The 20,302-nt window shown below is 43.7% G+C and overlaps 2 protein-coding genes across 2 annotated transcripts in view; one reads left to right on the forward strand and one right to left on the reverse strand.

Moving 5' to 3' along the window:
- Window positions 1-7,757, forward strand: part of LOC121550390 (nuclear receptor ROR-beta-like) — a 36,403-nt gene extending 28,646 nt beyond the window's left edge. The window contains exons 4-10 of the mRNA XM_041862621.2: window positions 248-676; window positions 1,564-1,685; window positions 2,651-2,783; window positions 2,939-3,046; window positions 3,187-3,297; window positions 3,804-3,916; window positions 4,281-7,757. Of these exons, the coding sequence (XP_041718555.1) occupies window positions 248-676; window positions 1,564-1,685; window positions 2,651-2,783; window positions 2,939-3,046; window positions 3,187-3,297; window positions 3,804-3,916; window positions 4,281-4,445 (1,181 nt within the window). The 3' untranslated portion in view covers window positions 4,446-7,757. The remainder of the gene's footprint in view (window positions 1-247; window positions 677-1,563; window positions 1,686-2,650; window positions 2,784-2,938; window positions 3,047-3,186; window positions 3,298-3,803; window positions 3,917-4,280) is intronic.
- A 306-nt stretch (window positions 7,758-8,063) lies between these two features.
- The window catches only part of LOC121550730 (transient receptor potential cation channel subfamily M member 6-like), a 73,247-nt gene continuing 61,008 nt past the window's right edge, over window positions 8,064-20,302 (reverse strand). The window contains 7 exon segments of the mRNA XM_041863083.2: window positions 8,064-9,494; window positions 10,225-10,334; window positions 10,474-10,525; window positions 10,740-10,945; window positions 11,133-11,215; window positions 11,555-11,844; window positions 12,064-12,129. Coding sequence (XP_041719017.1) covers window positions 9,409-9,494; window positions 10,225-10,334; window positions 10,474-10,525; window positions 10,740-10,945; window positions 11,133-11,215; window positions 11,555-11,844; window positions 12,064-12,129 — 893 coding nt within the window. The 3' untranslated portion in view covers window positions 8,064-9,408.

A 20,302-nucleotide genomic window follows, 5' to 3' on the forward strand; every position in this document is an offset into this window, starting at 1 on the left:
TGCGAAACTACCTTGAACTTCCTTCATACTGGGCGCAGAGACAAAAATGGTATCCATGAGTTCATCTGACTCTAGGGAAGTAGATAAAGGGCTTCATTGACAAAATCCCGAGCGATCCCTTTAAGATTGTCAACTACACATACCATTTACACTATTATTGTCATCTCTAAAATGTAAAAGCACAGGTGAAGCTGAGAGAGAAAACAAACACAATGTGACTAATAAAGAACCCTCCCTCTGTGTGTAGCGGTGAAGTTTGGCCGCATGTCAAAGAAGCAGCGAGACAGCCTGTACGCCGAGGTGCAGAAGCACCAGCAGCGGATCCTGAATGAGCGGCAGCAGCAGACTGGTGAGGCCGAGGCCCTGGCGCGCGTCTACTCCTCCAGCCTCACCAACGGCCTCAGCACCCTCAACCACGAGATCGGAGGCACCTACGCCAACGGCCACGTCATCGAGCTTCCCAAGGGTCAGGTGAATGGTGGTGCCCCGGGCGGCTACTACCACGGAATGGACTCCACCCAGCCCTCCCCGGATCAGTCAGGCCTGGACATGGCGGGCATAAAGCACATCAAGCAGGAGCCTGTGTACGACCTGACCCCTGTCACCAACCTGTTCAACTACAGCGCCTACCAGGACAGTCAGCTGGCGCCAAGCAACGTCAGCATGGGAGAGCTAGGTAACTAAGGGTTAGGGTTAAGTTCATTCAAAGATGTTCAATTGGACCATCAGTGCACCCTCAAAAACATTAGGTGCATGATGAGGCCTGAGTGTTGTACTGGGTAGGAAGACACCAGGCCTTAGTTGATGATTTGAACAGGAAGGTGTCATGGCGAGGCTAAGTGTGATAAGCTGTCAGTGTGATAAGCTGTGTGAGGGACATGAGATCAGACATGCTTAGCGAGAGCGAGAGCGAGAGAGAGAGAGAGAGAGAGAGAGAGAGAGAGAGAGAGAGAGAGAGAGAGAGAGAGAGAGAGAGATGTTTTTGTCCTCTTCTTTCAGCAGGGTTATAAGAGAAGGCCTGCTATATTGCTGAAGTTGCTCATCGCAGATGTAAAGAGTTGACCATGCATCATATTGAAGCTCAGCCCATCAATGCAGGAAAACCCTGTGAGATTGCAGAGTGAAGCTTGAGTGTTGCCTGCCTTACTAAGGTTGCAATGTCAACTCAGCTGAACACAGTTTTACTAGTGCACTCTATATTGGAGTTTTCACATACTCGGATGGGGGTATACAATACATTACCTGATTCTTGTAAAGATCTGTTCTGCTGTTGTCTATACCCCGTTTCAATTAGCCCCAGGATTCAGACAACATTTTTTTCTACAATTCAGATTCAGATACATAAAAATAAACTTTGTCCCCTGACTGGTGGGGACTTGCATAAAGACTAAAACTTTCGGAAGTTGAATAAAGTTAAATAAAGTTTTCATTAAATGTATGAACGGTTCATCAGTTTCACACTCCATAGACAATGAATGGTAAGCTACCGTTTTGCTACAATTTTGATCAAAGTGTGTGTCTGACTCTGTCTCTTCTCTGTCCTCTCCCCCTCTCCCTCCATAGATCGTATTGCCCAGAACATTATAAAGTCTCACCTGGAGACCTGTCAATACACAGCAGATGAGCTCCAGCAGCTGGCCTGGCAAACACACTCCTACAATGACATCAAGATGTACCAGAGCAAAGTGAGTGTGACTAGTGTGTGTGTGTGTGTGTGTGTGTGTCACAGGAGGTTGGTGGCACCTTAATTGGGGAGGACGGGCTTGTGGTAATTACTGGAGCGGAATCAGTGGAATGGTATCAAATACATCAAAAACATGGTTTCCAGGTGTTTGATGCCATTCCATTTGCACCGTTCCGGCCATTATTATGAGACGTTCTCCCCTCAGCAGCCTCCTGTGGTGTGTGTGCGTGCGTTCCTTGTGACCAGCCGAGTTTACACTGCTCACTAACCTACAACCTCTGAGCACCCCCCAACTTTACTGTCATCCAATGTCTCTTTTGTTCCCTATACCAACTGCCCTCATTCTCTCCCAAACTCTGCTTGTCTATAGAATCTCACCCCCCTCTCTTTCTGTCTCTTTTATTTCTCAAGTTCTCTCTTTCTCTGCTCATTTCTCCTACTTCTGTTTCTATCTCTCTCGCTCCTTTTCTCTGCCTGTGTGTGTGTGTGTGTGTGTGTGTGTGTGTGTGTGTGAAACAGCAGTAGTTCCTTTATATCACTGTGACTTCTCTCATTCCTCTGTGTCTAATGGATTATGGGTCATTACAGAAGAACCCTTTGAAATATTCTCCATAGAGATTCATCTTACAGACAGACATTATAGAACACACAAAGGCAATTTGCTGATATTGTACTTTGGATATTCTGAGTAGCGAGGGAGCTGACTATTTTATAAGTAGGCATTTTCCAAATTCCTGTCTTTGTATTGTACTTAATTTAACTGTAAAAAGGGATGACTTACCCAAATACAACTCTGCGTGTCTTGTTGTGTGCATAGTCCTGTGGCATAAACAATACGGTTTGTATTTGCACTTGCAGAAGTGCTATAGCAGTGTTTGAAAAGTGTGTATATGAGCCGTCATAACACACGCATTGATAGGTCTGCACAGATGTCCCTAACATGCCAACGTGTGTATTTCTCTGCAGACGCGAGACATGCTGTGGCAGCAGTGTGCCATCCAGATCACCCATGCCATCCAGTATGTGGTGGAGTTTGCCAAGCGCATCTCAGGCTTCATGGAGCTGTGCCAGAACGACCAGATCCTTCTGCTAAAGTCAGGTGAGCTGACACTGTTGACCCACTGGAAACAAGCTGCTTGAAACAACCACGTTTCCACGTCCTTAAAAAATGATGTTTTATCAACGATGTAGCACCAACATGAAAAACGTATTGGATTAGCAAAAAGTCATCAACGTCTCTTTCTCTCGATCTAGGTTGTCTGGAGGTGGTCCTGGTTAGAATGTGTCGGGCGTTTAACCCGCTCAACAACACAGTGCTGTTTGAGGGGAAGTACGGGGGCATGCAAATGTTCAAAGCCCTAGGTAAGGCACTGCTGCTAGCGCTACTGTACCACCTCCATCAACTGCCATCTAAGTAGCATGATGTACTACACTACCCATAATGCTCTGGACAAGATATAACTATGACAATGAATTGACCACCGCTTTATTGTCTCTCTCAGGCTGTGACGACTTGGTCAGCGCAGTGTTTGACTTTGCCAAGAGTCTGTGCTCTCTGCAGCTCACTGAGGAGGAGATCGCTCTGTTCTCCGCAGCAGTGCTCATCTCCACAGGTCAGTACTGACTACACACAGCCACAGCTAGCCTTCTGCCGCCACCTACAGGCAAACCTTACTGATGTTATTGCCTGGCTGGAGAATGCTGCTGTCACAGTGATTGACATGTGCTGCATTACTGAAGCTGTCTTTATTATTAGTAAGACAGACACGATTTATTCCTAGATTCCTGCCTTTATAGGGAGTTTTACGTAGCCACCATGCTTCTACATTTTACATTTAGTCATTTAGCAGACGCTCTTATCCAGAGCGACTTACAGTTAGTGAGTGCATACATTTTTTCATACTGGCCCCCCGTGGGAAACGATCCCACAACCCTGGCGTTGCAAGCGCCATGCTCTACCAACTGAGCTACAGGGGACTACTACACCTGCATTGCTTCCTCTTTGGGGTTTTAGCCTGGGTTTCTGTATAAGCACTTTGTGACATCTGCTGATGTAAAAAGAGCTTTATAAATACATTTGATTGATTGATTCACATGTGGTTGTGTGTTCCTTTGTCAGACCGGCCGTGGCTGATGGAGCCCAGGAAGGTGCAGAAGCTCCAGGAGAAGATCTACTTTGCGCTGCAGCACATCATGCAGAAGAACCACATGGATGAGGACACGCTGGCTAAGGTAGGGCGCATCACCGCACAGATCACTGAGCCTCATACAGTACAGCTGTTGTGAGGCTTCACATTGGCATCGAAGAGAGTTACACCTAGGCGCTGTTAGATGGCAGCAGGGGCGCAACTTTGGTTTTAAAAGTGGAGGGGACAATTATTTGGTAAAAAAATATCCAGTCGGATAAACACTCCAAACAGCCTACCCGACCACTCGGAGGTGTCTGCGTGGTCCTAAAGCACACTGTTGCCTCGTTTTGTATCACATTCCAATGATAAAACTGATGGCAATGTATTTTAGACAACCTATTTCACTTTAGCTGCGGTTTGTACAGCCTGAGACTTCTTGACCTCTGACTCCTCTCTGTCCTCTGTAGCTGATTGGTCGGATCCCCACACTGTCGGCCCTGTGTACTCTCCACACCGAGGAGCTACAGGCCTTCCAGCAGCTTCATCCCGAGACGGTCAATGTGCTCTTCCCCCCGCTCTACAAGGAGCTGTTCAATCCCGACCCCAATGCAGCCATCAGCATACCCAAGTGACTGCCTACGGTCCAATCTCAGAGAGTGGACCACAACGTGGCCACGGATGCATCATTACCGCAACCGCAAAGCCCGGACCCCAGGCCTGGACCATCCAGACACTTACAGCCGCAAACACTAGGAATGTCCAGCACTTATCCGACCCTATTCACCGATACAGTCTAAAGAATGTATATAATGCACCTATGACCAAGGGGCTCTTCAGAACTGATCAGAAATGTACAGACTTTAACTAGCAAATGTAAACTGTCTTTTAACTGGGTAAGTCAATTTGTTTATCTTTTTTTTTTTTTTTTACATGATATTGTGATATTGAAGGTGGGGAGGGATTCAGAAAAGCTATTGTAGATATTCTTTAGCACAGAGCGGATTCCAGTATTACTTCTTGTTCTGTTATTATTTTAGTCCTAATTTAAAACTGCAGCAGCCCTATGTGGCTGATACCTTGTCTATGTGTTTTTGTATTTGATAGATTCATGTGTACAGTATTTGTAAAGTTTAAATGAGACTTGTTAAAGAATATTGGGTTAAACCTGGGGGGTGATTTCTGTAGGTCGAGAACACTTGTCTGGGCTCTGTTGATATGTGAAGATGGTATTGCATCTTTCAGTTGAGAACTATTAAACTGTAAAAGAAGGATTAAAACAATTAAGGCTACTTTTCAAGGTGAAGATATGTACATACATATTCTATTTTGGGTGAAAAAAAGGTTCTGGCAGATTGCCATCCTGCCAGCCCCCCTAAACCTACCATCACCTCTCTCCACCTCTCCCCACCTCTCTCCACCTCTCTCCACCTCTCCCCACCCCACCTAGCCAAAACGACTGTGTTGATCTTGGTGTCTTTTCATGATGGCTTACTTAGCCAGTGAATATAAGAACCACAGTCACTGCATAAACCTCTTCCTCTCTACATCCCCCTCATTTTGCACAATCTACGCCCATCCTAATCACTGGGCAGTTTATATGAAGAATACTTTCTCTCTCTTTCTCTCTGAGGAGATATAACTTTCACACTGCTTTATCCTTATTCTTGCATTTCTCTGCTCAGCCTCATCCTTCTAGAACAGTCAATCACAGGGTAGTCATGATTAGCTAGAGTGGATACGCCAGTATGTCCACTGATCAGTTCTTTCCATTTGACTGACAATATTCGGACATTCAATCTTTCAGATTAAAATGGAAACTTGAAACACACTCCACATTACAGAGAGTGCTCTCTGGGACTGTAGATCTTGCACTGTTTATTCTAGAACAGGGGTAATAGATATTCTTCACTGAAACGTTTGCCACTTAAAGTTGCAATACATTGTACAACCTTTATAGTAAACTATGATAGACAATCACTTCCTGTTTTGTTTTATTTATTAACATTTTAGAATGTTTTTCAAATGCTTTTTAAATGTTAATGTTGAAGATCTTCGAGGATTTCCTTAGATGTTATAATAGACACGTTTCCGTGTTTCGCACAGTTGCCAAATCCCTCTGAGCTTTTAGTGGAGACTAGATGCTAGCCAGTGCCAGTGTACAGAACAGTATGACCTGAAACATTATCCTCGACTTCCTATATCTATTTCCCCAGACCCTTTCCCATATGCAGTGAACACTATGTTGTCCTGTCATCCTCTGTACACACAGAGGATGAGCTTCTCCTAGTCATAGCTTTCCCCCCCAACCCCCTGCGCCCCATTCCATACCCAAAAAGTAGTTCCCATCCCTCTCCCCTCATAGGTCAGAGGTCAGTTAAAGACAATCACTCGCATTTCGATGCACTACACAGCATCTTTCTCAGGGAGCAACAATTTTTCTGTCTTTGCATAAAAATATCATTTTTATATTTTTGAAAAATGTAAGCATTTTTTTGGAGATATAAATATGCTGGTGGCTCCCAGTGAAGGAACCTACCCAGACAAGGCTTGTGTGTGTGTGTGTGTGTGTGTGTGTATATGTATCTGTGTGTGGGAAAGATTCACTGTCCGGGTGCATTTTGAGTCCATATAAATGGGGAGAGCTATTATCTACAATAGTCCCAGAAATTCATGTTAATAATGTCCTGAAAATAACATTTTCAGGTGCGTTCATAAAACCACCCGTTCTAGATGTGCTGCTTGTGTTACAATGAAGGAAGACCATAACTAAGCTGGCGTCCAACCATTCCATGCCTATAGGACAGTGAATTCAACCCCACTTTGTCTTTATTTTCCCTTTCTAGACTGTGAATCGGGGAGTTTGGTTTGGGGGACGGGGTTGGTAATCTGAGTGACAAATCAACACTGTAAGGTACTGTAGCAATAATATCTGGAAAGAATTTACTACTGTATTGTAAGATTATTTTAATTTTATTACCATTACTATTATTATTGTTATTATTATTATTACTACTACTCTTATATTACTATTAGCCTATTGTCGTTCTGTTATCTTTGCATGCCGTTTCATGGCAATGAAACATTGGGGCTTTTGTGTTTTCTCATGCGATGCTGTGGGTCAGATTGATGGGTTGGTTTGGGAGGGGCGGGAGGTGGGGTTATTTTATTCTGAATGTTATGGAGTAGCGTGTTCAGCGTGAGGGACTGAACGCATTATGCGCCTTTTACTCCATCAACAGACACCACGGAGCGCAGACAAATGTGGTTGTTATCCCAACGAGACCACTGGACAAAGTGTGCTGACATTTTATATACTTAATCAAAAACATTTCACATACTTAGTCAAATACACTCCACCCCAACTTATGCCTCCTTAGAGAACCCGTGCATATGTGTGTTTGTGTGTGTGTGGGGGCTTGTGTAAGAGAGAGAGAGGCTGAAAGAGAGTGAATGAACGAGAGAGCGGGAGAAATTGAGGTTCTTTGCTCTATTGACGCTTTGTATGCTTTCTTAATGCATTAATAATGTGTGCTATTGGAGTAGTGTTGAAACTGTTAATTTATTGATTAGAATGTCTTTGCTTCCCATGATGAGAAAGTAAAGTAAATGTAGCATCTGTGACCAAAACTCTTAAAAAGGTACTTGGGGTAAAGAAGAAAAAAAAAAAAAGGGGAAAAAAGGAACACGTTTTTTCAAGTGCCATAGTTAGAGAGGACGAGATGGATTGGCGAAATGGGAAATAGTTGCTTTACTGTTGAGTTTACTTGAGAACCAATCAAAAAGGGGAATTTTGAGGCAAGTGTATATTTGATTACATTGTATTGTTTGTTTATATATTTGCTTTTTTCACTTGTTGAGTCAGCTCAAACCTTAGAACTTTGACCCAGCTTTGTGTGTGTGTGTGTGTGTGTGTGAGTGTGAGTGGAGGGTGAGTGTGAGTGTGAGGTGAGGTGAGTGTGAGTGTGAGTGAGAGAGTGAGAGAGAGAGAGAGAGAGAGAGAGAGAGAGAGAGAGAGAGAGAGAGAGAGAGAGAGAGAGAGAGAGAGAGAGAGAGAGAGAGAGAGAGAGAGAGAGAGAGAGAGAGAGAGAGAGAGAGAGAGAGAGAGAGAGAGAGAGAGAGAGAGAGCAAGATAGAGCAAGATGCATAAATTAAGAGCTTTGGTGATCCAGTTGTGTTGAAGTTCTGAGTTTTCCTGAGCCATCTCAGTGTCTCCTCCTTCGAGATGTAAATAATGAGGTCAAGGTCTGAAGTGATTTTTGTTAAATTCTATATTTTATCGCTTTTGTAGACATTTCTTTGTGGGAAGAAAAATAAAAGAAATGTTATGGATGCATTTCTGTCTTGTTCTTTTTCCATTCACACACACAAACACACAAAGACAAACTAGCATTTTAAGGGTTACAATGCTGACATCTTCAATGAGAACTGCACTATAAGCGAAGGACTAATAACAGTATCTAAACGTCTGTGCTATCAATTATAATAATTGTAATAGTTTGAGTCTGAGCCGTGCAAATTCCAACTACCAAGAGACCAGATTTAGTTATTCTTGTGTAAGCCATAAACCATGCGTCAGCCGAGTTATGTCAATGCTTATTTTCCAAAGATGAGAAGCATTGTTTTTTCATGTAACCACTTTGAACCTAAGCAGCATAACAATACATTTTTGCATTCAACATTGCTAAAAAATGAAAATATGATTTCACACATACACAAGTGTTTGAAAACAGAAAAAAAAAATGATTTCATGAATTTGAGAGGGTCTGTTATGCTGAAAAACAAATCCCAGATTGAATGTTTAATGTGCAATGTCTCTGATAAATAAATCGTCTTTTTTTAAATGAAGTTTTGTTTTAATTTCCAAAAGAATAACATGCTTGAGTCCAGCCAGAGCAATTTGGTCAGTGTCTCTAAAGACGGTTTCCTGTTGAGTCACAAGCTTGATGTAGTCATTGCATGCTAGGAATATGGGACCAAATACTCAACTTTTGACTACTTTAATACACTATAAGTGAATTTGTCCAAATACTTATGACACCATCAAATGGGGCGACTAGTTCAATAAAGTGCTTTAATTTCAAAAAATACCCTCAAATTAAAGTTTACATACTGTACTGTCACCTCATATGAAACATTTGATCTCAAATCCAAAATGCTAGAGTATAGGGCCAAATTTCGCTTCACTGTCCAAATAAATACGGAGGGGAGTGTATGAACATAACATTAATTCACCTTGGCCTCCCTCCACTATGCACTCCATAGGTGGAACGAATGGAAGACTACGGCATCTGGCTTGCTGCTGAGACTAGTGCAATGTTAACCGTTATTACAACCAAAGCCCTACCAGCCATCTAACGCAAGAGGTAGTCCACATAAAGTTATACAATGTACACTATCCATTCAAAGCCCCAAGTGAGTACTTTCATTCCTGGTAGAAGTTGCCCTTAAGCACACCTCTGGATCAGCTTAGCCTTCCCAAATCCTATCCATAACCATTTAGGGAGAAAAAACAAAACCGACTTAGATCAGTGTCTATGCTTTAATGGCAACCCAACCAGAGGTTAAGATGGCGTACATCTGCTTTCAAGTAAGCGGTTACACTCTGGTCATGTTCACTCCTCTTTCCTCTTCAGAAGATCTGTGTTCTGTTTTCCTACAGCTGTCCGTGCTCCTCTTCAAATCTGACAACACAAACATCAATCAGCTACATGGTAGTCGACACAGTCATTACCACTAAAACTATAATTTGATCAGACCTGAGAGGTGGTCCATGGATTTTTCAATAATAATATGTTTTGATTTTATGGGAATCTTGGAGAGGACACAAAAACAAAAAAAACAAAAAACACCTTTGAAAATATCAAAACAAGTATGGCTGAATGTTTGCTGTGTGTGTTTGTCTGTTTGCTCACTTGTTTGTTTTGGAGTGAATTTCCGAGGCGAGGCTCCCTCTAGATGCTGGTATCATGTGTCTCGTGTCTACCCAGATTAATATCTAATCAAAGCTAATGTCTCCACAGCACTTTGCCAGCACAAAGCCCTGTTTAATATGTAATCAAAGAGAGCCCAGCACACCGCACAAAGCAAGTCCCTCCCCCTGCCTCCAATGCTTTGTTGTCATCAAAAGAAATGCTTCCCTTGGCTTAATTAGCTGGTTCTATCATCATTTGAAGTTCAGAGCTTCATCTCCAAGCCAACGAGACTCCCAGGTGAAGACATGAAGGTGACACACACACACACACACACACACACACACACACACACACGTGCACGCTACAGATCCACTCTCTGATTACACATGCCAAACTGACCACACATTCTCACACATTACAAGATCGCATACACACACACACTCTATCTCCTCTATAACCCCTTATGAAAGTGGTGGACTGAATAGTTACTTTCTCTCACCTGAGAGTCTGAGGTTCTTGCAGCAGGAGTTGCAGGTGTGTTTGAGGACAAAGCTCTGGATGGCAGTATCTCCCAGGTTAGCAGGACCAAACACCATGTCACCAGTCAAGCTACAGGTAGACCAGGGGCAGAAGAGAGTACTCAAAATTCTAAGTTTTTCAGACATCTTTAAACCTCAAAAGAATATATGTCAAGAAGATGATAAGTGTCAGTGTCACACACTGAACCTCCACCGTGTGAGGCGAGTACCATTTGTTGTCCGCTCGGATGACTGATGGGTCTGTAAGCTCCAACCCCACTCCTGTGAAAGATTAAGGAGAGAGAGAAGAGACTTCAATTCAATGTAGTAGTTTATACGACAACCCTGTTAAGTGATGTGGATGCAAAACAGTATAAATAATAAAGAGGAAAGCATGATGTTAACTAAATTAAAATCTATCCATAGTCAGATATACAGACAGCGCAACAGAATGGGTCGGACGGACGGACAGACAGAACAGGACAGAGAGACAGACCCTGTATGTCCAGCACCATTAGTTCTCTACGGGAGTATTGGTAGGTCCAGTGGGAGAAGGCCAGGAGCGTTTCCTCCATCCCACAGCAGGGGGCGATCTCCTCTCCTGTGTTATTGTTGTACTTCCTGAAGTCTCCCACCAGGTTCCTCTCTATGGTCAACCACTGGCCGTCTGAATGACAGTGAAGAAGAGACACATCCAGGAATCTAGGAGGGAGATACACATTCAAATATGTAACACATAACACACACACACACATAAGTTGATGCACATATGAACACACGTACACATGTGTGCACACATTCAAACATACACAGACAGATTCAATCAGCTCACACAAGCACACACACACACACGTGTAATGTAGACAATTCCTAGCTGTTGAGTAAAAACCTGGGAGAATGTGGCACGTTTTCTGGTTTGACTTGATTGAACACATGCATGAGTTTCTGAGCAGCTCTCTGTTGCTGTATCTCCTGTAAGAACAAGAGAAGGCCAGAATGATGCTATTAGTGGATGTAACACATGCCAAGTAAAACATTAGGGTAAAAATAAGAAGACAACGATGTGAACAGCTTTCTGTGGAAAGTGGATGTACATAATTGTAGTCAGGGGTTTTCCCTGACTATGTGACCTGAACAAGAAAGAATCTGAGCACCAGTTAAAGCCTATAACTATAAGATACTATAGGCTAACAATAACCAGGGCCCAGAGTTTAACTGGTCTCATGGTCAGAAAACACTCCTGGCCCCAACAACAATATATGATGTTACAGTATATAATGTATATGATGATGTTATATATGAATTGTATACCCGCAGACAGAGTTGGAGGGGGGTGTCGCTGTGGAAGACCCTCTGCCAGGTGCAGATCACCTTGGGCTGGAAGGCTTTGACCACGTACACGCAGCCCACCCTCAGGACGTCCCCCTCGGCCCAGGTACACAACACGCGCATGGTCCTACGCAGAGCCCCGTCTAGACAGCCCTCGCTGGACAGCGGCTGCAGCACTGCAGACAGCCCCCGGGGCAACCAGGAGATTATGGAGGACTCCGCACCTGCAGTTTCCACCTCCTCCAGGGAGTAGACACTCACCACCTCTCCTGCTTACAGGGACCATGCAACCATGGGGGAGATGGGTATTAGGGAGGCAATGGCATGCTTTTGAATCCATCCCTAACAGAAATTATTCTATAAATTGCTACATAACCAGCTAACAAATGTAAGAACACTTTGGAGGAAACAACCACACCCTAGGAGTAAAAAATAATAGAAACTTCAAAAACAGTGAACTATCCCTTTAACGTGACTAGCTGATGTCTTACCGATTATGGAGACAGGTGTGAAAGGTATGGTGTGAGCAAGCCTCATCAGGTTGTTCTTTTCCATGGCTAACACGGCCACAACACAACACAACACATTTACAACACAACATAATATAACACAACCAGATAAAAACACACATGGAATGAGGTAATATAAATTAGTTATCAGATATATTTTTGGGGTTCACAAAAAGCTGTGAAACCTATTGTTTCTGTGTATTCTTCTTGGCATGGTCAAATAACTCAAGCATAGATTGGTAGCTTTTTAAAATTATTTTCTAAACACCAAATGTAGTAGGTAAGCCCATGGTACATCTCTTAATTTAGTTTAAGAAAAACTAACGGGTTGGTTAAGAGACGGCTGAATTATTGATAAATCAGGAAATCAGATCCACAATGGCCTATTAACTTGAAAAATGTTTGGTTCATTAAAGCCATTACCATGATGAGCCATGTTCAGTTTGGCATTGATATCTTAAAAAAATAACGAAACTATTAAGAATTCACTTTTTTGACAATGTAATGCAAATGCTTAAAATAATCATACAAAATCTACTTGTCATGAACTAAAAGTCAGATTCCCTCCAAATTTGTTCTATGGACTCATCACAAGTCCATAAAGAATTTGAAAAAATAACAGATGCATTCAAAGATGGCCACATTATACCAGTAGATGCATATTAGCACATACGCTAATATGCTAAAATATGCTAAACATACTTCAAAAATCTTCTTATCATGAACCATAGGACTGTAGGCCCATGGTACATGTCTTAACTTAGTTTGAGAAAAGCTAAGGGATTTGTCAAAAGATGGCTGAGTTATTGACAATAATCATCTGCAATCATCTTCTCCTCATGAACCACACATCAGATTCACTCCAGATTTTGTATTTAGACTTATTACGTCAGTCTTTAATGGTTCTGAGAATAATTAATTGCTGCATTCAAATATGGCGGCACTGTACCTATAGATGCACGTTAGTACATATGCTAATGCAACAAATATTTTTAAATGCGTTTTTTCTGGATTTATTTGTTGTTATTCTGTCTCTCACTGTTTAAATAAACCTACCACTAAAATTATAGACTGATCATGTCTTTGTCAGTGGGCAAACGTACAAAATCACCAGGGGATCAAATACTTTTTTCCCTCACTGTATATATGAATTAGCCTCTAATGAATTTGAGAATGATTAGCTGCTGCATTCATAGTCAGACACGCTACACCACTGAACCGATGGACATTGGGACATGATACAGTTGAAGTCTGAAGTTCACATACACCTTAGCCAAATACATTTAAACAAATACATTTAAACTCAGTTTTTCACCATTTCACATTTAATCCTAGTAAAAATTCCCTGTCTTAGGTCAGTTAGGATCACCACTTTATTTGAAGAATGTGACATTTCAGAATAATAGTAGAGAGAATTATTTATTTCAACTTTTATTTCTTTCATCACATTCCCAGTGGGTCAGAAGTCTATACACTCAATTAGTATTTGGTAACATTGCCTTTAAATTGTTTAACTTGGGTCAAACGTTTCGGGTAGCCTTCCACAAGCTTCCCACAATAAGTTGGGTGAATTTTGGCCCATTCCTCCTGACAGAGCTGGTGTAACTGAGTCAGGTTTGTAGGCCTCCTTGCTCGCACACGCTTTTTCAGTTCTGCCCACAAATGTTCTATAGGATTGAGGTCAGGGCTTTGTGATGGCCACTCCAATACCTTCACTTTGTCGTCCTTAAGCCATTTTGCCACAACTTTGGAAGTATTCTTGGGGTCATTGTCCATTTGGAAGACCCATTTGCGACCAAGCTTTAACTTCCTGACTAATGTCTTGAGATGTTGCATATCCACATAATTTTCGTTCCTCATGATGCCATCTATTTTGTGAAGTGCACCAGTCCCTCCTGCAGCAAAGCACCCCCACAGCATGAAGCTGTCACCCCCGTGCTTCACGGTTGGGATGGTGTTCTTCGGCTTGCAAGCATCCTCCTTTTTCCTCCAAACATAACGATGGTCATTATGGACAAACATTTCTATTTTTGTTTCATCAGACCAGAGGACATTTCTCCAAAAAGTAAGATCTTTGTCCCCATGTGCAGTTGCAAACCGTAGTCTGGCTTTTTTATGGCGGTTTTGGAGCAGTGGCTTCTTCCTTGCTGAGCGGCCTTTCAGGTTATGTCGATATAGGACTCGTTTTACTGTGGATATAGGTACTTTTGTACCGGTTTCCTCCAACATCTTCACAAGGTCCTTTGCTGCTGTTCTGGGATTGATTTGCACTTTCCGCACCAAAGTAAGTTAATCTCTAGGAGACGAACACTTCCTGAGCGGTATGATGGCTGCGTGGTCCCATGGTGTTTATACCGGTGTACTATTGTTTGTACAGATGAACGAGGTACCTTCAGGCGTTTGGAAATTGCTGCCAAGGATGAACCAGACTTGTGGAGGTCTACAATTTTTTTTTTGCGGTCTTGGCTGATTTCTTTTGATTTTCCCATGATGTCAAGCAAAGAGGCACTGAGTTTGAAGGTAGGCCTTGAAATACATCCACAGGTACACCTCCAATTGACTCAAATGATGTCAATTAGCCCATCAGAAGCTTCTAAAGCCATGACATCATTTTCTGGAATTTTCCAAGCTGTTTAAAGGCACAGTCAACTTAGTGTATGTAAACTTCTGATCCACTGGAATTGTGACAGTGAATTATGAGTGAAATAATCTGTCTGTAAACAATTGTTGGAAAAATTACTTGTGTCATGCACAAAGTAGATGTCCTAACCGACTTGCCAAAACTATAGTTTGCTAACAAGAAATGTGTGGAGTGGTTGAAAAACTAGTTTTAATGACTCCAACCTAAGTGTATGTAAACTTCCAACTTCAACTGTATACAGTGGGGAAAAAAAGTATTTAGTCAGCCACCAATTGTGCAAGTTCTCCCACTTAAAAAGATGAGAGAGGCCTGTAATTTTCATCATAGGTACACGTCAACTATGACAGACAAATTGAGGAAAAAAAATCCAGAAAATCACATTGTAGGATTTTTAATGAATTTATTTGCAAATTATGGTGGAAAATAAGTATTTGGTCAATAACAAAAGTTTCTCAATACTTTGTTATATACCCTTTGTTGGCAATGACACAGGTCAAACGTTTTCTGTAAGTCTTCACTATTTTATCCAAATAAATGTCATGGATATCACAATGAATTGATCCAGAAGTTGAAGTCAACACTTAATTGGTTTCTGATGCAGCTGGAATCATTTAGTCACTTGTCAGTACACTTCTATAAAACACAATTATACATTTACATTTACATTTACGTCATTTAGCAGACGCTCTTATTCAGAGCGACTTACAAATAGGTGCATTCACCTTATAGCCAGTGGGATAACCACTTTACAATGTTTTTTTATTTTTTTGGGGGGGGTGGGTTGGGGTAAGGGGGGGTAGAAGGATTATTTTATCCTATCCCAGGTATTCCTTAAAGAGGTGGGGTTTCAAATGTCTCCGGAAGGTGGTGAGTGACTCCGCTGTCCTGGCGTCGTGAGGGAGCTTGTTCCACCATTGGGGTGCCAGAGCAGCGAACAGTTTTGACTGGGCTGAGCGGGAACTATGCTTCCGCAGAGGTAGGGAGCCAGCAGGCCAGAGGTGGATGAACGCAATGCCCTCGTTTGGGTGTAGGGACTGATCAGAGCCTGAAGGTACGGAGGTGCTGTTCCCCTCACAGCTCCGTAGGCAAGCACCATGGTCTTGTAGCAGATGCGAGCTTCAACTGGAAGCCAGTGGAGTGAGCGGAGGAGCGGGGTGACGTGAGAGAACTTGGGAAGGTTGAACACCAGACGGGCTGCGGCATTCTGGATGAGTTGTAGGGGTTTAATGGCACAGGCAGGGAGCCCAGCCAACAGCGAGTTGCAGTAATCCAGACGGGAGATGACAAGTGCCTGGATTAGGACCTGTGCCGCTTCCTGTGTAAGGCAGGGTCGTACTCTCCGAATGTTGTAGAGCATGATCCTACAGGATCGGGTCACCGCCTTGATGTTAGCGGAGAACGACAGGGTGTTGTCCAGGGTCACGCCAAGGCTCTTCACACTCTGGGAGGAGGACACAACGGAGTTGTCAACCGTGATGGCGAGATCATGGAACAGGCAGTCCTTCCCCGGGAGGAAGAGCAGCTCCATCTTGCCAAGGTTCGACCGGTCAGGTAGGACGCAATCCAAGAGTGAGCCGCGCCGGAGATGCCCAGCTCGGAGAGGGTGGAGAGGAGGATCGGATGGTTCACAGTATCAAAGGCAGCAGACAGGTCTAGAAGGACAAGAGCAGAGGAGAGAGAGTTAGCTTTAGCAGTGCGGAGAGCCTCCGTGACACAGAGAAGAGCAGTCTCAGTTGAATGACCAGTCTTGAAACCTGACTGGTTTGGATCAAGAAGGTCATTCTGAGAGAGATAGCAAGAGAGTTGGCTAAAGACGGCACGCTCAATAGTTTTGGAGAGAAAAGAAAGAAGGGATACTGGTCTGTAGTTGTTGACATCAGAGGGATCGAGTGTTGGTTTTTTGAGAAGGGGTGCAACTCTCGCTCTCTTGAAGACGGAAGGGACATAGCCAGCGGTCAAGGATGAGTTGATCAGCGAGGTGAGGTAAGGGAGAAGGTCACCGGAGATGGTCTGGAGAAGAGAGGAGGGGATAGGGTCAAGCGGGCAGTTTGTTGGGCGGCCTGCCGTCACAAGTCGCAAGATTTTATCTGGAGAGAGAGGGGAGAAAGAAGTCAAAGCATAGGGTAGGGCAGTGTGGGCAGGACCAGCAGTGTCATTTGACTTAACAAACGAGGATCGGATGTCGTCAACCTTCTTTTCAAAATGGTTGACGAAGTCATCCACAGAGAGGGAGGAGGGGGGGGGAGGAGGATTCAGCAGGGAGGAGAATGTGGCAAAGAGCTTCCTAGGGTTAGAGGCAGATGCTTGGAATTTAGAGTGGTAGAAAGTGGCCTTAGCAGCAGAAACAGATGAAGAAAATGTAGAGAGGAGGGAGTGAAAAGATGCCAGGTCCGCAGGGAGTCTAGTTTTCTTCCATTTCCGCTCAGCTGCCCGGAGCTCTGTTCTGTGAGCTCGCAATGAGTCATCAAGCCACGGAGCTGGAGGGGAGGACCGAGCCGGCCGGGAGGATAGGGGGACATAGAGAGTCAAAGGATGCAGAAAGGGAGGAGAGGAGGGTTGAGGAGGCAGAATCAGGAGATTGGAGGGAGAAGGATTGAGCAGAGGGAAGAGATGATAGGATGGAAGAGGAGAGAGTAGCAGGAGAGAGAGAGCGAAGGTTGCGACGGCGCATTACCATCTGTGTAGGGGCAGAGTGAGTAGTGTTGGAGGAGAGCGAGAGAGAAAAGGATACAAAGTAGTGGTCGGAGACATGGAGGGGAGTTGCAGTGAGATTGGTAGAACAACAGCATCTAGTAAAGATGAGGTCAAGCGTATTGCCTGCCTTGTGAGTAGGGGGGGACGGTGAGAGGGTGAGGTCAAAAGAGGAGAGGAGTGGAAAGAAGGAGGCAGAGAGAAATGAGTCAAATGTAGACGTAGGGGAGGTTGAAATCCCCCAGAACTGTGAGGGGTGAGCCATCCTCAGGAAAGGAACTTATCAAGGCGTCAAGCTCATTGATGAACTCTCCAAGGGAACCTGGAGGGCGATAGATGACAAGGATATTAAGCTTAAATGGGCTAGTGACTGTGACAGCATGGAATTCAAATGAGGAGATAGACAGATGGGTCAGGGGAAAAATTTAGAATGTCCACTTGGGAGAGATGAGGATTCCTGTGCCACCACCCCGCTGACCAGATGCTCTCGGGGTATGCGAGAACACATGGTCAGACGAGGAGAGAGCAGTAGGAGTAGCAGTGTTTTCAGTGGTAATCCATGTTTCCGTCAGCGCCAAGAAGTCGAGGGACTGGAGGGTAGCATAGGCTGAGATGAACTCTGCCTTGTTGGCAGCAGAACGGCAGTTCCAGAGGCTGCCTGAGACCTGGAACTCCACATGGGTGGTGCGTACAGGGACCACCAGGTTAGAGAGGCAGCAGCCACGCGGTGTGAGGCGTTTGTGTAGCCTGTGCGGAGAGGAGAGAACAGGGATAGGCAGAGGCATAGTTGACAGGCTGCAGCAGATGGCTACAATAATGCAGAGGAGATCGGAATGAAATGAACTAAACATCTGGGAAAGGAGAGAGCGGGGCCTCCCTCACCACAACTCCCAAATATAACTCTCCCAACTTCCACCTCAGAAACTATAATTGTTGTAAACTACAGCGGTTCAATGTTTTCTAGGAATAGACTAACTTAGTTTATTCAGCTAGCTAACTAGGTGCAGTATTATTCCGTGAAAATCGTCCTGGCACCTAGTCATAAGACGCCACAGCCAGCTAGCATGCCGGACTCCAACAACACGGTTTAGCGCCAATACTCGGCCACAACAAACCACCAGTGTATCAACACGCAAGCAGATCGTTCGTGTCCGTGTCTAACATTGTAGGTTAGTCCCGACAGCTTGAGCGAATCCGTCGTCAACTTATTCAGCCAGTTAGTTAGCTAGAATAGTTAGCAAACTAGCTAGCCATTGCTTTCAGACAAAGAAGAACCCCTCCTTTCACGGCACGAACACACAGAGAGAGCCAAACTAACATTAACTAGTCACCCATGTCCCAAATTCCTTGAACGACTCGGGCTATCAATATGTAAAAAACTAAACACAAATGTAGGTTATGACTTACTCCTAGCAGCTACTGTTAGCTAGCCAAGTGCAAAGCTAGCCACTGAATTGACTCAGCCAGTTCGCGTCTGTTCGCTCGGTCGTTCCAGCTATTGTTTACTAGTAGCTATCCAGGTAGCAACAAGCTAGCTAAATTTCAAGCACAGTAGCCACTTGCTACCTAACGTTAACATTATATACATATGTACAAGCTAGCAATAGCTATACCACAATGCAGTTGTGAGCATACTAGGTATTCTATATTAAACTACAACATCAGTCTAACTGAATATGGATATTGTGTTGGTTGAATATTGCAGGCAGGTTCCAGAATGTTCTTCAACTGTTGCACCTCTTCTTGTGTTGGGTAATGGCAGCTGGTTTAGCAGGCTTTGGCGCTGTGGCGATGTTGGCAGGGATGTTGGGTTTGGGGTGCTGTGACTCTGGCTCCTTGTAGACAACCGTCTGGTCCTTTCTGCACTTCACAACAAGGTGGAAAAGCCTCTCCCTGAAGTGGTGGGTTCTGGGCTTGTACACTTTCTTCAGCACCCACTGCTTCGACCTCTTGCAGAAGATTTGTTTGTACTGCAAGTGTCCTGGAAAGACATGAAGACTGATCATGAGGATGTGTAACTATAAAAGAAACCATGTTATCTGTAAACAAATAAGGGTACAGTAGACTGGTAAGTGTTTTCTTACACTCAGAGTCAATAATGGCGCAGTGAAATGGGCTGTTAACAAAGATGTGAAAGGTTTTAGGGGGGCTTGACTTTTAGACAGTCTAGTCATGTATTGTCGTGTATGAGCACCTACAGCACCTACACCTAGAGTGAATAGGCTAGAAGAATATGCTAACAGCCCCTCTCCCCATGCCAAAGAACTGACTGCAAGGGTATGAAGAGTTTTGTTTTCTCAAGAGTGAATTGTGCTTTCATAAATACAGTACCCTTGGCTGTCCTGGCTTGTTTCAGAGTCAGATGATGTTGAGCTCGAGCTTGTTCCTGGCTGAAATCTTTATCCAATGGGTCTACACTCATTTGCTGTCATCTAGTGGACATTATGCTTAATTGCCCTCAGCTATGTTTAGACTGTTGTTGTTCATGTTTTGCTGGTTTCTAGTGTACTATGGAATATATTGCTTTCTTATTTTTGACACTTTTCCCAGTCCTATTTAAGGTTAGAACTACCTTTCTAAGTGTTCTGATACTTCTAACTTGGAGTTGTATTTGTATGATAACTTGACTTTTTCTTTGACTTTTCCACTTTGTTACGTCACAGCCTTATTCTAAAATTGATAAGTGTTTTTTCCCCCTCATCAATATACACACACTACCCCATAATGACAAAGCAAAACAGGTTTTTAGACATTTACATAAGTATTCAGACCCTTTACTCAGCACTTTGTTGAAGCACCTTTGGAAGCGATTACAGCTTTGAGTTTTCAGTATGACGCTACAAGTTTGGCACACCTATATTTGGGGAGTTTCTCCCATTCTTCTCTGCA

Source organism: Coregonus clupeaformis, chromosome 18 (genome assembly GCF_020615455.1).
Source record: "Coregonus clupeaformis isolate EN_2021a chromosome 18, ASM2061545v1, whole genome shotgun sequence".
Classification (NCBI taxonomy): Eukaryota; Metazoa; Chordata; class Actinopteri; order Salmoniformes; family Salmonidae; genus Coregonus; species Coregonus clupeaformis.